Genomic DNA, 17,806 nt, shown 5'->3' on the forward strand with positions numbered 1-17,806 from the left:
GGAATGTAAGTTGGTTTAACCTCTTAGAGGGCAATTTGACAAGGCCTATCAAGGATACAAAATGTATACACTCCTGACTCAGCAATCCCCCTTCTAAGAATTACTCTACAGACACTTGCACACATACAAAATGACATTACTTGATCAATCACTGAAGCACTGATTTTAACAGCAAATGAGAAATTACCTCAAGTCCAGTAAAAGAGGAAAAGTTAAATAAATTATGGTAAATCCATATAATAAAATACTACACAGCATAAAAATGAAAGCATTCTTTATGTAGTTAACATGGAATGATCTAAAAGGTAAATTATTAAGCAAAAAGAGGAAAGGTGCTGAACAACGTTTATAGAATATTACTATCTATGAAGAAAAGGAAGAATATTTACTTGAATTTGCCAGTATACACATATACAAGAACCTGATAATACTGGTTCCTCTGGGAGGGAAACGGGCTATCTAGAAGCCAGTATATTTCATCAGTTCAGTTCAGTTCAGTTGCTCAGTCATGTCCGACTCTTTGCGACCCCATGAACCGCAGCACACCAGGCCTCCCTGTCCATCACCAACTCCTGGAGTCTACCCAAACCCACATCCATCGAGTCGGTGACACCAATCAACCATCTCATCCTCTGTTGTCCCCTTCTCCTCCTGCCCTCAATCTTTCCCAGCATCAAGATCTTTTCAAATGAGTCAGCTTTTCGCATCAGGTGGCCTAAGTATTGGAGTTTCAGCTTCAACATCAGTCCTTCCAATGAACACCCAGGACTGATCTCCTTTAGGATGGACTGGTTGGATCTCCTTGCAGTCCAAGGGACTCTCAAGAGTCTTCTCCAACAAAAGCATCAACTGTGAACTTCTCCACAGTTAAAAAGCATCAATTCTTCTGCACTCAGCTTTCTTTATAGTCCAACTCTCACATCCATACATGACCACTGGAAAAACCATAGCCTTGACTAGACGGACCTTTGTTGGCAAAGTAATGTCTCTGCTTTTTAATATGCTATCTAGGTTGGCAGAGGCAGTGGCCGAGACAAGCTACCCTGTGCCCAAGGGCAGGGGCAGTGGCCGAGAGGAGCTACCCTGCATCAGAGGTAAGAGTATATTTCATAGTTTCCCCTTTTGTGTATCTTGAATTTTGAACCATATGAATATATTATCTATTAAAAATAAAATTTGACAATAGAAAATAATAAGTAGGCATGAAGAACTAAGGAAAAGATTTTTAAAAGGACAGCAATGAGTTTAGTATTTACATGCCTTGTCAGGTATTAAAATACATAAAGTTAAATAACTTAAAAGAATATTGTATTTAAGTTATATAACTTAGAAGAATATCAAAACAAATCCACAGATTTATGAAATAGAGCATAGCCTAAAAACAGATCTCCAGACATATTAAAAACAACATATGACAAAGAAAATCACACATCAGCTGGAGATAGATTTATTCTAAAAAACTGGTAGAAGTCTAAAAATGGGGAAAGAACAGTGAATTTTACATTTTCTGTGACAGTTATTTGAGGTATGGATAAAAACTATTGGCACCATTGCTCACCAAGTTTGTGTTCAATAAACAGAGGTGTTTATGACTTTAAAAAAACTGGTGGAAACTTATTTGTAAGACAGAAATAAATTTTGATCTTCAACTGTTAACATATACCATATACAAAATGAATACCTGCAGAATAAAAAACCTATTTGATATCTAAATGGGAAAGGACTTTTCTGGACATAAAAGCAGTAAAAGAAAAAGAAAAGTGATTAGTTTAACAATGTAAAAATTCAAAACTTATGTCTCCAAAAAATATAAGACAGATAAACATCTGAGGAAACAATGTGACAAACTGGATATGTGGCAATGTGACAAAAAGTATAATATAGCTATTATATAAAGGTATCAGACAAGTTGATAAGAAAAACAGTAAGACTCCCAGTAGAAAATGAGGAAAGGGTAAAAATAAGTCATAGAAAAGGACATGTAAAATGCTAATAAAAAAGATTCAAACCTACTAGTAATCTAATAAAAAATGCAAATTAAACCAAGAACCTATTTTTCATCTATTAAGTTAGCACAAGACTTATTAATATACTGATGAGGATGCAGTGAGACAAACACTGGTGGGATTTTTAAATTTTTACTTTTATGGGAAGCAACTAACAATAGGCATCATGGCCTTTAAAAACATTCATGTTTCATTAATATCATAAAATCCACATCTGAGAATTTACATTAAGAAAATTATCTAGGGAATTTCATGGCTGTCCAGTGGTTAGGACTCTGTACTTTCACTGCCAAGTAGCTGGTCAAGAAACGAAGATCCTGGAAGCAACATGGTGCAGCCAAAAAAAAACAAAAAGAAAATTATCTAAAAAGTGGAGAAAGATTTATTTTTAAAAAGATACTTATGAAGGTGCTACGAGAATAGCAAACTATAAATTTTTTTTAATTTAAAGGGAGGTGGTTAAACAGACAATAAGATTAAATGCCAATACAGCCATTACAGACATAATATCAAATAAGGTTTTTCAAAATGGGGAACTGCCCATACAATAATAAACAGAAAATCAAGAGACAGACTCTCTGCTGTCCGACCTCAACTCTACTTAATGTGTACATGGAACTCGCTTTAGTCATGTCCAACTCTTTGCAATCCTATGGACGTCTATGCTCATGTGTCTGGTTTCTCAACCACCAGCCTCCTCTGTCCATGAGATTTTCCAGGCAAGAATACTGGAGTGGGTTGCCATGCCCTCCTCCAGGGGATCTTCCTGACCTAGGGATGGAACCCATGTCTCTTACATCTCCTGCATTGCCAGCTGGATTCTTTACCACTAGTGCCACCTGGTAAGCCCATTTAATGTGTGTATCTGTATAAAACTAGCAAGAAATGTACTAATGTTGATGGTGGTTATCTGAGTGGTGGGTTTGCTTACAATTTAAATTTTCTTTATTCTTGTTGTTGTTGTTAGTATTTTCCATTTTGTCAAACTAGATGCATTACATTTATTATAAAACAAGAACAAGAAAAATAAGCAAAAATTCATGCCATTTTCAGAAGATTTGGGAACATACTGGGAAAGAAAAACAGCACAATGATTAAGAGTTTGGACTCTAGAATTGGTTTCAAATTACCTTCACTACTTAAATAATACCGGGTGAATTATTTAACTCTCTGAACCTGTTTCCTCAATTGTAAAACAAGGCTAATACTATTTATCTATCTTATAGAGTTGTGAGAATCAAATGAAATACTGTGAATGGCTTAGCTCATAAATGTCTTTCATTTGGCACGTGTTCAATAACTAATTCACCATTCAGTGTTCAATATTACACGCTCTGGTGGTTCCACAAAGAAAGACATCTACCTTTATTTTTGTTGTTATTTTGTTGTTACTGGAAAATATTAGACATATTTCCCCCAGATTTGTAAGCTCTCTTTGTATATTAAGGAAAACAGCTTTTGTCAAATGTTTTTTCAAGTATATATTTTTCTTTTAACTTGGTTTATATTTCTATTTCCAGGTACAAGTTTAAAATAGTTTTGGTAGTCATATTATCAATCTTTTCCTTATGGTTCTGCATTTTGCAGGACAACCATTTCTTGAAGGAAAAAAAAAAAAACACACATCTGTTATCTTCTCTAGTCAAGTGAATCACTGGGAGTTACTTTTTAATCTCTATTTCCTGGAGGCGGTCCTAAGATGGTGGAGGAATAGGACAGGGAGCCCACTTTCTCTCCCACAAATTCATCGAAAGAACATTTGAATGCTGAGTAAATTCCACAAAACAACTTCTGAATGCTGGCAGAGGACATCAGGCACCCAGAAAGGCAGCCCATTGTCTTCAAAAGGAGGTAGGACAAAAGATAAAAAGAGAGACAAAAGAGGTAGGGAAGGAGATCCCTCCCCGGAAGGGAGTCTTAAAAAAGAGAGAAGTTCCAATGCCATTCTCCCAAATCATCCCACCCAGAGGGATGGTACGGGGAGGGAGAAGGGAGGGGGCTTCAGGATGGGGAACACGTGTATACCTGTGGCGGATTCATGTTGATGTATGGCAAAACCAATACAATATTGTAAAGTAATTAACCTCCAATTAAAAGAAATAAATGTATACTTAAAAAAAAAAAAAAAGAAGTTTCCAAACACCAGGAAACACTCTCTCCGGCGGGTCTGTGGTGAGCCTTGGAATCTCAGAAGTCAAAATAACCGGGAGGAAAAATAAATAATTAAAACCCACAGATTACGGTGCCTAACAGCAACTCCCAACAGAGCAGCAGCCCATATGTTGGCAACCCCACAAGCAAGCGGGGGGCTGCACAGGGAGGCGCGGGCTGCATTGCTTTGGGCAAGGACCGGGCCTGAATGCCCCAAGAGCAATCTGAGGGAACTAGCTTGAGATAGTAACCCAGACTGCGGGATAACTATAAAAGCCTTAATCTAAGACACCGCCAGAACAAAGGCCCACTCACAGAACAAAGGACTGAGCAGAGCTAGCCGGCTGTGGACCGGCCGATCCCCCACCGGAGACAGACAGGTGAGGGCAGCCAGAGCCGGAAGGGGGCAATCGCAGCCCCAGAGAGGCATCCCATACCAAACTGCAAGCAGACTTTGTTGCTAACCAAGACTTCTTGGGATTCTGGATGGTCAACATTCGCCAGGAGGGTCACAGCCAGAGATCAGCTCCCCAGAAGAGACACAGGTCACACCTGAGAAGGCACGCCCATTGTACACCCAGAAAACCAAGCGGCTGGGACGGGGGAGGGGATAAGTCATAGCCTTCAACTGGGGGCAACTGTGCTCGCCAAGCACCTGGTCACTTAAGCCACTCAGAACTGGGACGGGCACATAACGCAGGCCCAACCGAGTCTGCACCTTTGTGGAGTACCCGAGAACCTGAACCTGAGCGGCTTAGACCTGGGTTGTGCCATGCAAACCAGGGCCAGCATCAGACAGTTCCCAGCAGAGCAACCTAGAGCCTGAGCAGTGTAGACTGGGAAAGCACACACGCTGTGAGCAGGGTCAAACCCAGCGTGACTGAATCACTGTGAGCACATGCCAGTGATATTTGTTTGCAGTGTTCCTACCTCCCCACAGCACGACTGAACAAGTGAGCCTAAAAAAAGTGACCACCACTGCCCCACCTTGTGTCAAGACAGAAATTAGACACTGAGGAGACCAGCAAACAGAAGAAGCTAAAATAAACAGAGGGAACCGCTTTGGAAGTGACAGGTGCAATAGATTAAAACCCTGTAGGTTAGCACTGACCACATAGGAAGGGGCCTATAGACCTTGAGAAGTACAAGCTGGACCATGGAACTATCAGAAAATGAAGTGACCCCACACTGTCTGGAACAGCTCCAGAGAAAGTCCTAGATATATTTTTATTATCAATTTTTAAATTAAAAATTTTTTTTCTTCTAAGTCCCCTATTACTCCTTTAATTTTCACTTTTATAACCTATTACCTTGCAAAAAAAAAAAGACCATATTTTTAAAGCAAACTTCACATATATATTTCATAACTTTTGTGACTTTTTTGTTTTGTTTTCTGTTAATACTGTATTTTTGAGAATCTAATCTCTACTCTAGATTTTTAATCTTTGCTTTTTGGTATTTGTTATCAACTTTCTACCTTTAAGAACACGATCTTCGGTACCCATTTTTACGTGAGAGTGAGATCACTGGCCTGACTGTTCTCTCCCGCTTTAAACTCCTTTTTCTCCACCAGGTTGCCTCTATCTCCCCCCTCCCCCTTTTCTTCTCTACCCAACTCAGTGAATCTCTTTGTGTGTTCCAGGCTGTGGAGAACACTTAGGGAACAGATTACTGGCTGGATCTGTCTCTTTCCTGCTGATTCCCCCTTTTATCCTCCTGATCACCCCTGTCTCCTTCCTCCCTCTTCTCTTCTTTATGTAACTCCGTGAACATCTCTAAGCAGTCCAGACTGTGGAGAGCACATCAGATCAGATCAGATCAGTCGCTCAGTCGTGTCCGACTCTTTGCGATCCCATGAATTGCAGCACGCCAGGCTTCCCTGTCCCATCACCAACTCCCGGAGTTCACTCAGACTCATGTCCATCGAGTCCGTGATGCCATCCAGCCATCTCATCCTCTGTCGTCCCCTTCTCCTCCTGCCCCCAATCCCTCCCAGCATCAGAGTCTTTTTCAATGAGTCAACTCTTCACATGAGGTGGCCAAAGTACTGGAGTTTCAGCTTTAGCATCATTCCTTCCAAAGAAATCCCAGGGCTGATCTCCTTCAGAATGGACTGGTTGGATCTCCTTGCAGTCCAAGGGACTCTCAAGAGTCTTCTCCAACACCACAGTTCAAAAGCATCAATTCTTTGGCGCTCAGCCTCCTTCACAGTCCAACTCTCACATCCATACATGACCACAGGAAAAACCATAGCCTTGACTAGATGAACCTTTGTTGGCAAAGTAATGTCTCTGCTTTTGAATATGCTATCTAGGTTGGTCATAACTTTTCTTCCAAGGAGTAAGCGTCTTTTAATTCATGGCTGCAGTCACCATCTGCAGTGATTTTGGAGCCCAGAAAAATAAAGTCTGACACTGTTTCCACTGTTTCCCCATCTATTTCCCATGAAGTGATGGGACCGGATGCCATGATCTTGGTTTTCTGAATGTTGAGCTTTAAGCCAACGTTTTCACTCTCCACTTTCACTTTCATCAAGAGGCTTTTGAGTTCCTCTTCACTTCCTGCCCTAAGGGTGGTGTCATCTGCATATCTGAGGTTATTGATATTTCTCCCGGCAATCTTGATTCCAGTTTGTGTTTCTTCCAGTCCAGCATTTCTCATGATGTACTCTGCATATAAGTTAAATAAACAGAGTGACAATATACAGCCTTGACAAACTCCTTTTCCTATTTGGAACCAGTCTGTTGTTCCATGTCCAGTTCTAACTGTTGCTTCCTGACCTGCATACAGATTTCTCAAGAGGCAGGTCAGGTGGTCTGGTATTCCCATCTCTTTCAGAATTTTCCACAGTTTATTGTGATCCACACAGTCAAAGGCTTTGGCATAGTCGATAAAGCAGAAATAGATGTTTTTCTGGAACTCTCTTGCCTTTTCTATGATCCAGCAGATGTTGGCAATTTGATCTCTGGTTCCTCTGCCTTTTCTAAAACCAGTTTGAACATCAGGAGAGCACATAGGGAAGTGATTACTGGCTAGCTCGCTCTCTCCTCTTTTGATTCCCCCTCTTCTCCTCCTGGTCACCTCTATCTCCTTCCTCCCTCTTCTCTTCTCTGTGTAACTCTGTGTACCTCTCCAGGTGTCCCTCACTGTGGAGAAACTTTTCATCATTAACCTAGATGTTTTATCACTGGTGCTGTATAGATGGAGAAGTCTTGAGGCTACTGTAAGAATAAGACTGAAAACCAGAGGCAGGAGGCTTAAGTCCAAATCTTGAGAACACCAGAGAACTCCTGAATCCAGGGAACATTAATCGATAGGAGCTCATCAAATGCCTCCATACCTACACTGAAACCAAGCACCACCCAAGAGCCAAAAAGTTCCAGAGCAAGACATACCACTCAAATTCTCCAGCAACACAGGAACATAGCCCTGAGCTTCAATATACAGGCTGCCCAAAGTCACACCAAAGCCGTTGATATCTCAAAACTCATTACTGGACACTTAATTGCACTTCAGAGAGAAGAAATCCAGCTCCACCCACCAGAACACCAACACAAGCTTCCCTGACCAGGAAACCTTGACAAGCCACCCATCCAGCCCCACCCACAGCAAGGAACCTCCACAATAAAGAGGAACCACAAACTGCCAGAATACAGAAAGGCCACCCACAAACACAGCAATATACACAAGATGAAAAGGCAGAGAAATACCCACCAGGTAAAGGAACAGGATAAATGCCCACCAAACCAAACAAAAGAGGAAGAGATAGGGAATCTACCTGATAAAGAATTCTGATTAATTATAGTGAAAATGATCCAAAATCTTGAAAACAAATGGAGTTACAGATAAATAACCTGGAGACAAGGATAGAGAAGATGCAAGAAAGGTTTAACAAGGACCTAGAAGAAAAAAAAAAGAGTCAATATATAATGAATAGTGCAATAAATGAGATCAAAAGTACTCTGCACGGAAGCAACGGTAGAATAACAGAGGCAGAAGATAGGATAAATGAGGTAGAAGATCAGTTCAGTTCAGTCGCTCAGTCGTGTCTGACTCTGCAACCTCATGAACTGCAGCATGCCAGGCCTCCCTGTCCATCACCAACTCCCAGAGTTCACACAAACTCATGTCCATCGAGTCAGTGATGCTATCCAACCATCTCATCCTCTGTTGTCCCCTTCTCCTACTGCCCCCAATCCCTCCAAGCATCAGAGTCTTTTCCAATGAGTCACTCTTCGCATGAGGTGTCCAAAGTAATGGAGTTTCAGCTTTAGCATCAGTCCTTCCAATGAACACCCAGGACTGATCTCCTTTAAATGGACTGGTTTGGATATCCTTGCAGTCCAAGGGACTCTCAAGAGTCTTCTCCAACACCACAGTTCAAAAGCATCAATTCTTCGGCACTTAGCTTTCTTCACAGTTCAACTTTCACATCCATACGTGACCACTGGAAAACCATAGCCTTGACTAGATGGACCCTTGTTGGCAAAGTAATGTCTCTGCTTTTCAATATGCTATCTAGGGTGGTCATAGCTTTTCTTCCAAGGAGTAAGCGTCTTTTAATTTCATGGCTACTATCACAATCTGCGCTGATTTTGGAGCCCCAAAAAATAAAGTCTGACACTGTTTCCACTGTTTCCCCATCTATTTCCCATGAAGTGATGATGGGACCAGATGCCATGATCTTCGTTTTCTGAATATTGAGTTTTAAGCCAACTTTTTCACTCTCCTCTTTCACTTTAATCTAGAGGCTTTTGAGTTCCTCTTCACTTTCTGCCCTATGGGTGGTGTCATCTGCATATCTGAGGTTAATGATATTTCTCCCGGTAATCTTGATTCCAGCTTGTGCTTATTCCAAGCCCAGCGTTTCTCATGATGTACTCTGCTGAGAAGTTAAATAATCAGGGTGACAATATACAGTCTTGACGTACTCTTTTTCCTATTTCGAACCAGTCTGTTGTTCCATGTCCACTTCTAACAGTTGCTTCCTGACCTGCATATAGGTTTCTCAAGAGGCAGGTCAGGTGGTCTGGTAGTCCAATCTCTTTCAGAATTTTCCACAGTTTATTGTGATCCACACAGTCAAAGGCTTTGGCATAGTTAATAAAGCAGACATAGATGTTTTCCTGGAATTCTCTTGCTTTTTCCATGATCCAGCAGATGTTGGCAACTTGATCTCTAGTTCCTCTGCTTTTTCTAAAACCAGCTTGAACATCCGGAAGTTCACGGTTCACATATTGCTGAAGCCTGGCTTGGAGAATTTTGAGCATTACTTTACTAGCGTGTGAGATGAGTGCAATTGTGCGGTAGTTTGAGCATTCTTTGGCATTGCCTTTCTTTGGGATTGGAATGAAAACTGACTTTTTCCAGTCTTGTGGCCACTGCTGAGTTTTCCACATTTGCTGACATATTGAGTGCAGCACTTTCACAGCATCATCTTTCAGGATTTGAAATAGCTCAACTGGAATTCCATCACCTCCACTAGCTTTGTTCATAGTGATGCTTTCTAAGGCCCACTTGACTTCACATTCCAGGATGTCTGGCTCTAGGTCAGTGATCACACCATCGTGACTATCTGGGCCGTGAAGATTTTTTTTGTACAGTTCTTCTGTGTATTCTTGCCATCTCTTCTTAATATCTTCTGCTTCTGTTAGGTCCATACCATTTCTGTCCTTTGTCGAGCCCATCTTTGCATGAAATGTTCCCTTGGTATCTCTAATTTTGTTGAAGAGATCTCTAGTCTTTCCCATTCTGTTGTTTTCCTCTGTTTCTTTGCATTGATGGCTGAGGAAGGCTTTCTTATCTCTCCTTGCTATTCTTTGGAACTCTGCATTCACATGCTTATATCTTTCCTTTTCTCCTTTGCTTTTTGATTCTCCTGTTTTCACAGCTATTTGTAAGGCCTCCCCAGAAGCCATTTTGCTTTTTTGCATTTCTTTTCCTGACAGAATGTGGTCTACTGGTGAAGGGAATGGCAAACCACTTCAGTATTCTTGCCTTGAGAACCCCATGAACAGTATGAAAAGGCAAAATGATAGGACACTGAAAGATGAACTTCCCAGGTCAAAGGTGCCCAATATGCTACTGGAGATCAGTGGAGAAATAACTCCTGAAAGAATGAAGGGATGGAGTCAAAGCAAAAACAATACCCAGTTGTGGGTGTGACTGGTAATAGAAGCAAGGTCCGATGCAGTGAAGGGCAATATTGCATAGGAACCTGGAATGTTAGGTCCATGAATCAGGGCAAATTGGAAGTGGTCAAACAGGAGATGGCAAGAGTGAACCTCGACATTCTAGGAATCAGTAAACTAAAATGGACTGGAAAGGGTAAATTCAACTCAGATGACCATTATATCCACTACTGTGGGCAGGAATCCCTTAGAAGAAATGGAGTAGCCATCATGGTCAACAAGAGAGTCCAAAATGCAGTACTTGGATGCAATCTCAAAAATGATAGAATGATCTCTTTCATTTCCAAGGCAAGCCATTCAATATCACAGTAATCCAAATTTATGCCGCAACCAGTAACACTGAAGAAGCTGAAGTTGAACGGTTCTATGAAGACCTACAAGACCTTGTAGACCTAACACCCAAAAAAGATGTCCTTTTCATTATAGGGGACTGGAATGCAAAAGTAGGCAGTCAAGAAACACCTGGGGTACCAGGCAAATTTTGCCTTCGAATACAGAATGAAGCAGGGCAAAGACTAATAGCGTTCTGCCAAGAAAATGCACTGGTCATAGCAAGCACCCTCTTCCAACAACGCAAGAGAAAACTCTACACATGGACATCACCAGATGGTCAACACCAAAATCAGATTGATTATATTCTTTGCAGCCAAAGATGGAGAAGCTCTATATAGTCAGCAGAAACAAGACTGGGAGCTGACTGTGGCTCAGATCATGAACTCCTTATTGCCAAATTCAGACTTAAATTGAAGAAAATAGGGAAAACCACTAGACCATTCAGGTATGACCTAAATCAAATTCCTTATGATTATACAGTGGAAGTGAGAAATAGATTTCAGGGACTTGATCTGATAGATAGAGTGCCTGATGAACTATGGACAGAGGTTTGTGACATTGTACAGGAGACAGGGATCAAGACCATCCCCATGGAAAAGAAATGCAAAAAAGCAAAATGGCTGTCTGGGGAGGCCTTACAAATAGCTGTGAAAATAAGAGGTAGAAGATAGAAGGGTAGAAATAAATGAAACAGAGAGGAAAAAAGAAAAAAGCATTAAAAGAAATGAGGACAGTCTCAGAGACCTCTGGGACAATGTTAAATGCCCCAACATTTGAATCATAGGAGTCCCAGAAGAAGAAGACAAAAAGAAAGACCATGAGAAAATACTTGAGGAGATAATAGTTGAAAATTTCCCTAAAATGGGGAAGGAAATAATCACCCAAGTCCAAGAAAGCCAGAGAGTTCCAAACAGGATAAATCCAAGGCAAAACACCCAAAGACACATATTAATCAAATTAACAAAGATCAAACACAAGAACAAATATTAAAAGCAGCAAGGGAAAAACAACAAATAACACACAAGGGGATTCCCATAAGGATAACAGCTGATTTTTCTATAGAAACTCTTCAGGCCAGAAGGGAATGGCAAGACATACTTAAAGTGATGAAAGAAAATAACCTAAAGCCCATATTACTGTACCCAGCAAGGATTCCATTCAAATATGAAAAAGAAATCAAAAGCTTTATAGACAAGCAAAAGCTGAGAGAATTCAGCAGCATCAAACCAGCTCTCCAACAAATGCTAAAGGATTTTCTCTACACAGGAAACACAGAAAAGGTGTATAAACTTGAACCCAAAACAATAAAGTAAATGGCAATGGGATCATACTTATCAATAATTACCTTAAATGTAAATGGGTTGAATGCCCCAACCAAAAGACAAAGACTGGCTGAATGGATACAAAAACAAGACCCCTATATATGTTGTGTACAAGAGACCCACCTCAAAACAAGGACACATACAGACTGAAAGTAAAGGGCTGGAAAAAGATATTCCATGCAAATAGAGACCAAAAGAAAACAGGAGTAGCAATACTCATATCAGACAAAATAGACTTTAAAACAAAGGCTGTAAAAACAGACAAAGATGGACACTGCATAATGATCAAAGGATCAATCCAAGAAGAATATATAACAATTATAAATATATATGCACCCAACATAGGAGCACGGCAATATCTAAGACAAATGCTAACAAGTATGAAAGGGGAAATTAACAATAACACAATAATAGTGGGAGACTTTAATACCCCACTCACACCTATGGATAGATCAACTAAGCAGAAAATTAACAAGGAAACACAAACTTTAAATGATACAATAGACCAGTTAGACCTAATTGATATCTATAGGACATTTCACCCCAAAACAATGAATTTCACCTTTTTCTCAAGCATACCAGAACCTTCTCCAGGATAGATCACATCCTAGGCCATAAATCTAGCCTTGGTAAATTCAAAAAAATGAAATCATTCCAATCATCTTTTCTGACAACAATGCAGTAAGATTAGATGTCAATTACAAAAGAAAAACTATTAAAAATTCCAACATATGGAGGCTGAACAACACGCTGCTGAATAACCAACAAATCATAGAAGAAGTCAAAAAAGAAATCAAAATATGCATAGAAATGAAAACACAACAACCCAAAACCTATGGGACACTGTAAAAGCAGTGCTAAGGGGAAGATTCCGGAGAAGGCAATGGCAACCCACTCCAGTACTCTTGCCTGGAAAATCCCATGGACCGAGGGTCCTGGTGGGCTGCAGTCCATGGGGTCACTAGGAGTCGGACACGACTGAGCAACTTCACTTTATTTTTTCACTTTCATTCATTGGAGAAGGAAATGGCAACCCACTCCAGTGTTCTTGCCTGGAGAATGCCAGGGACGGGGGAGCCTGGTGGGCTGCCATCTGTGGGGTCGCACAGAGTCAGACACGACTGAAGTGACTTAGCAGTAGAAGCAGCAAAGGGAAGATTCAGAGCAATACAGGCTTACCTCAAGAAACAAGAAAAAAGTCAAATAAATAACCTAACTCTACACCTAAAGCAACTAGAAAAGGAAGAAATGAAGAACCCCAGGGTTAGTAGAAGGAAAGAAATCTTAAAAATTAGGGCAGAAGTAAATGAAAAGAAACAAAGGGGACCATAGCAACAATCAACAGAGCCAAAAGCTGGTTCTTTGAGAAGATAAATAAAATTGACAAACCATTAGCCAGACTCATCAAGAAACAAAGGGAGAAAAATCAAATCAACAAAATTAGAAATGAAAATGAAGGGCTCACAATAGACAACACAGAAATACAAAGGATCATAAGAGACTATCATCAGCAACTATTTGCCAATAAAATGGACAACTTGGAAGAAATGGACAAATTCTTAGAAAAGTACAACTTTCCAAAACTGAACCAGGAATAAACAGAAAATCTTAACAGACTCATCACAACCACGGAAATTGAAACTGTAATCAGAAATCTTCCAACAAAAAAAAGCCCAGGTCCAGACAGCTTCACAGCTGAAGTCTACCAAAAATTTAAAGAGCCAACACCTATCCTACTCAAACTCTTCCAGAAAATTCCAGAGGAAGGTAAATTGCCAAACTCATTCTATGAGGCCACCATCACCCTAATACCAAAACCTGACAAAGATGACACAAAAAAGAAAACTACAGGCCAATATCACTGATGAACATAGATGCAAAAATCCTTAACAAAATTCTAGCAAACAGAATCCAACAACATATTAAAAAGATCATACATCATGACCAAATGGGCTTTATCCCAGGGATGCAAGGATTCTTCAATATCCACAAATCAATCAACGTAATACACTACATTAACAAATTGAAAAATAAAAACCATATGATTATCTCAATAGATGCAGAGAAAGCCTTTGATAAAATTCAACATCTATTTATGATAAAAGACCCCTCAGAAAGCAGGAATAGAAGGAACATACCTCAACATAATAAAAGCTATATATGATAAACCCACAGCAAACATTATCCTCAATGGTGAAAAATTGAAAGCATTTCTCCTAAAGTTAAGAAAAAGACAAGGGTGCCCACTCTCATCACTACTATTCAACATAGTTTTGGAAGTTTTGCCCACAGCAATCAGAGCAGAGAAAGAAATAAAAGGAATCCAGATTGGAAAAGAAGAAGTAAAACTCTCACTGTTTGCAGATGACATGATCCTCTACATAGAAAACCTGAAAGACTCCACCAGAAAATTACTAGAGCTAATCAATGAATATAGTAAAGTCAGGATATAAAATCAACACACAGAAATCCCTTGCATTCCTATACACTAACAATGAGAAAACAGAAAGAGAAATTAAGGAAACAATTCCATTCACCATTGCAACAAAAAGAATAAAATACTTAGGAATATATCTACCTAAAGAAACAAAAGACCTATATATAGAAAACTATAAAACAATGGTGCAAGAAACCAAAGATGACACACATAGAGGGAGAAATATACCTTGTTCAGAAGAATCAATATAGTGAAAATGAGTGTACTACCCAAAGCAATCTATAGATTCAATGCAATCCCTATCAAGCTACCAACAGTATTTTTCAAAGAACTAGAACAAATAATTTCAAAATTTGTATGGAAATACAAAAAACCGCAAATAGCCAAAGCAGTCTTGAGAAAGAAGAATGGAACTGGAGGAATCAACCTGCCTGACTTCAGTCTCTACTACAAAGCCACAGTCATCAAGAGAGTATGGTACTGGCACAAAGACAGAAATATAGATCAATGGAACAAAATAGAAAGCCCAGAGATAAATCCATGCACCTATGGACACCGTATCTTCAACAAAGGAGGCAAGGATATATAATGGAGAAAAGACAATCTCTTTAACAAGTGGTGCTGGGAAAACTGGTCAACCACTTGTAAAAGAATGAAACTAGAACACTTTCTAACACCATACACAAAAATAAACTCAAAATGGATTAAAGATCTCAACGTAAGACCAGAAACTATAAAACTCCTAGAGGAGAACATAGGCAAAACACTCTCCGACATAAATCACAGCAGGATCCTCTATGACCCACCTCCCAGAATATTGGAAATAAAAGCAAAAATAAACAAATGGGACCTAATTAAACTTAAAAGCTTCTGCACAACAAAGGAAACTATAAGCAAGGTGAAAAGACAGCCTTCAGAATGGGAGAAAATAATAGCAAATTAAGCAACAGACAAATTAATCTAAAAAATACATAAGCAACTCCTGCAGCTCAATTCCAGAAAAAATAAATGACCCAATCAAAAAGTGGGCCAAAGAACTAAACACACATTTCTCCAAAGAAGACATACAGATGGCTAACAAACACATGAAAAGATGCTCAACATCACTCATTATCAGAGAAATGCAAATCAAAACCACAATGAGGTACCATTTCATGCCAGTCACAATGGCTGCAAATCAAAAGTCAACAAGCAATAAATGCTGGAGAGGGTATGGAGAAAAGGGAACCCTCTTACACTGTTGGTGGGAATGCAAACTAGTGCAGCCACTATGGAGAACAGTGTGGAGATTCCTTAAAAAACTAGAAACAGAACTGCCTTATGACCCAGCAATCCCACTGTGGGCATACACACTGAGGAAACCAGAATTTAAAGAGACACGTGTACCTCAATGTTCATCGCAGCACTGTTTATAATAGCCAGGACATGGAAGCAACCTAGATGTCCATCAGCAGATGGATAAGAAAGCTGTGGTACATATACACGATGGAATATTACTCAGCCATTAAAAAGAATACATTTGAATCAGTTCTAATGAGGTGGATGAAACTGGAGCCTATTATACAGACTGAAGTAAGCCAGAAAGAAAAACACCAATACAGTATACTAACGCATATATATGGAATTTAGAAAGATGGTAACAATAACCTTGTATGTGAGACAGCAAAAGAGACACAGATGTATAGAACAGTCTTTTGGACTCTGTGGGAGAGGGCGAGGGCAGGATGATATGGGAGAATGGCATTGAAACATGTAAATTATCATATGTGAAATGAATCGCCAGTCAAGGTTCGATGCATGATACAGGGTGCTCGCGGATGGTGCAGGGGATGAACCAGAGGGATGGGATGGGGAGGGAGGTGGGAGGAGGGTTCAGGATGGGGAACACATGTACACCCATGGCAGACTCGGCAAAACCAATACAATATTGTAAAGAAAATAAATATATAAAACTGAAAAAAATAAAATAAGAAAAAATTTCCTTTTCCCATTCTTCTCTTACAAGGTCACTTAGGATAACTCTTCTCTCCTTTACTAATTCCTTAATATCTTCATGGTCTCAACTTTCCAATTTCATTTTTCTTCCTAACCTTACCAGTTTCTTATCTCAAAAAGGGTAACAAGTTCAAAGGAGTTCTATGAATGGAGATTCAGTTCAGTTCAGTTCAGTCGCTCAGTCATGTTCAACTCTTTGAGATCCCATGAACCACAGCATGCCAGGCCTCCCTGTCCATCACCAACTCCCGGAGTCTACCCAAACCCATGTCCATCGAGTCGGTAATGCCATCCAACCACTTCATCCTCTGTCATCCCCTTCTCCTCCTGCCCTCAATCTTTCCCAGCATCAGGGTCTTTTCAAATGAGTCAGCTCTTTGCATCAGGTGGCCAAAGTATTGGAGATTCAGCTTCAGCATCAGTCCTTCCAATGAGTATTCAGGACCGATTTCCTTTAGGATGCACTGGTTGGATCTCCTTGCAGTCCAAGGACTCTCAAGGGTCTTCTCCAACATCACAGTTCAAAAGCATCAGTTCTTCGGTGCTCAGCTTTCTTTATAGTCCAACTCTCACATCCATACATGACTACTGGAAAAATCATAGCCTTGACTAGACGGACCTCTGTTGGCAAAGTCATGTCTCTGCTTTTTAATACAAAGACCTAGAATATGGATATTCAAACTTAAGTGGTGGATTATCTATAAGTCACGGGACCATGAAGCAATAGTTCACTAAAATTAAATACACAACTTTGTGCTACATCAGATAACAATGTATATCAAATTAAGGAAAACTATATAGGAGGTACAAAAGGAACAAGAAAATATTATGGGAAAAAACTTGAAGGTAAAAAAACTACACTATATAAATTAAACTCATTAATTTTTATATTGAAGAAAGATCATTTTATTTCAGCAGCTAAATCCCATACTTTCAATAGTTAAGGCTCCCTATGAACATCTAGAAACCACTGAAGTGGAAAATATAGTATTGGGACTAGATAGTGAATAAGCCTGAAAGAAGGGTGCATCTCACAGATTAGCCCTAACACAATGCCAAGTCCATGTTTGTTTGTCTTTTAAAATATAACTTTTATTTCTTAAGCCAAAGTAGCCACATTATACACAATTTGGAAAAGAGGGAAATCCTCTTCCTAATCCTCCAATCCTAATAAAATTACTAATATTTAGTTTATTTCCTTATTATATTATATACATTTTAAAATAATATCACAGTAATCAAAAAAATCCTGTTTCTTTTCTGTAAGGATAGTCTAGCATAATATGGTTAAATGCATGGGTTCTGGAATTAGACTGACCCAGTTAAAATCCTGCTTCTCCTCACTTATTAAAAGTTTGTGTGACTTTGGGG

General features: G+C 39.7%; 1 protein-coding gene across 3 annotated transcripts in view; it reads right to left on the reverse strand.

Moving 5' to 3' along the window:
- TERB2 (telomere repeat binding bouquet formation protein 2) overlaps positions 1–17,806 on the reverse strand; it is a 65,911-nt gene that overhangs the window by 37,738 nt on the left and 10,367 nt on the right. Inside the window, exon 6 of one of the 3 annotated variants that reach the window (XM_086319070.1) lies at positions 2,124–2,323. The exons of the other annotated variants lie outside the window; for them this stretch is intronic. Within the exon in view, the coding sequence (XP_086175196.1) occupies positions 2,308–2,323 (16 nt within the window). The 3' untranslated portion in view covers positions 2,124–2,307. Of the gene's footprint in view, positions 1–2,123; positions 2,324–17,806 lie in introns of those variants that run through there. 3 annotated transcript variants of the gene reach the window in all.

The sequence above is a fragment of the Bos grunniens genome, chromosome 10 (genome assembly GCF_055505025.1).
Source record: "Bos grunniens cultivar Pamir isolate PY7600 chromosome 10, Bosgru_T2T1.0, whole genome shotgun sequence".
NCBI lineage: Eukaryota > Metazoa > Chordata > Mammalia > Artiodactyla > Bovidae > Bos > Bos grunniens.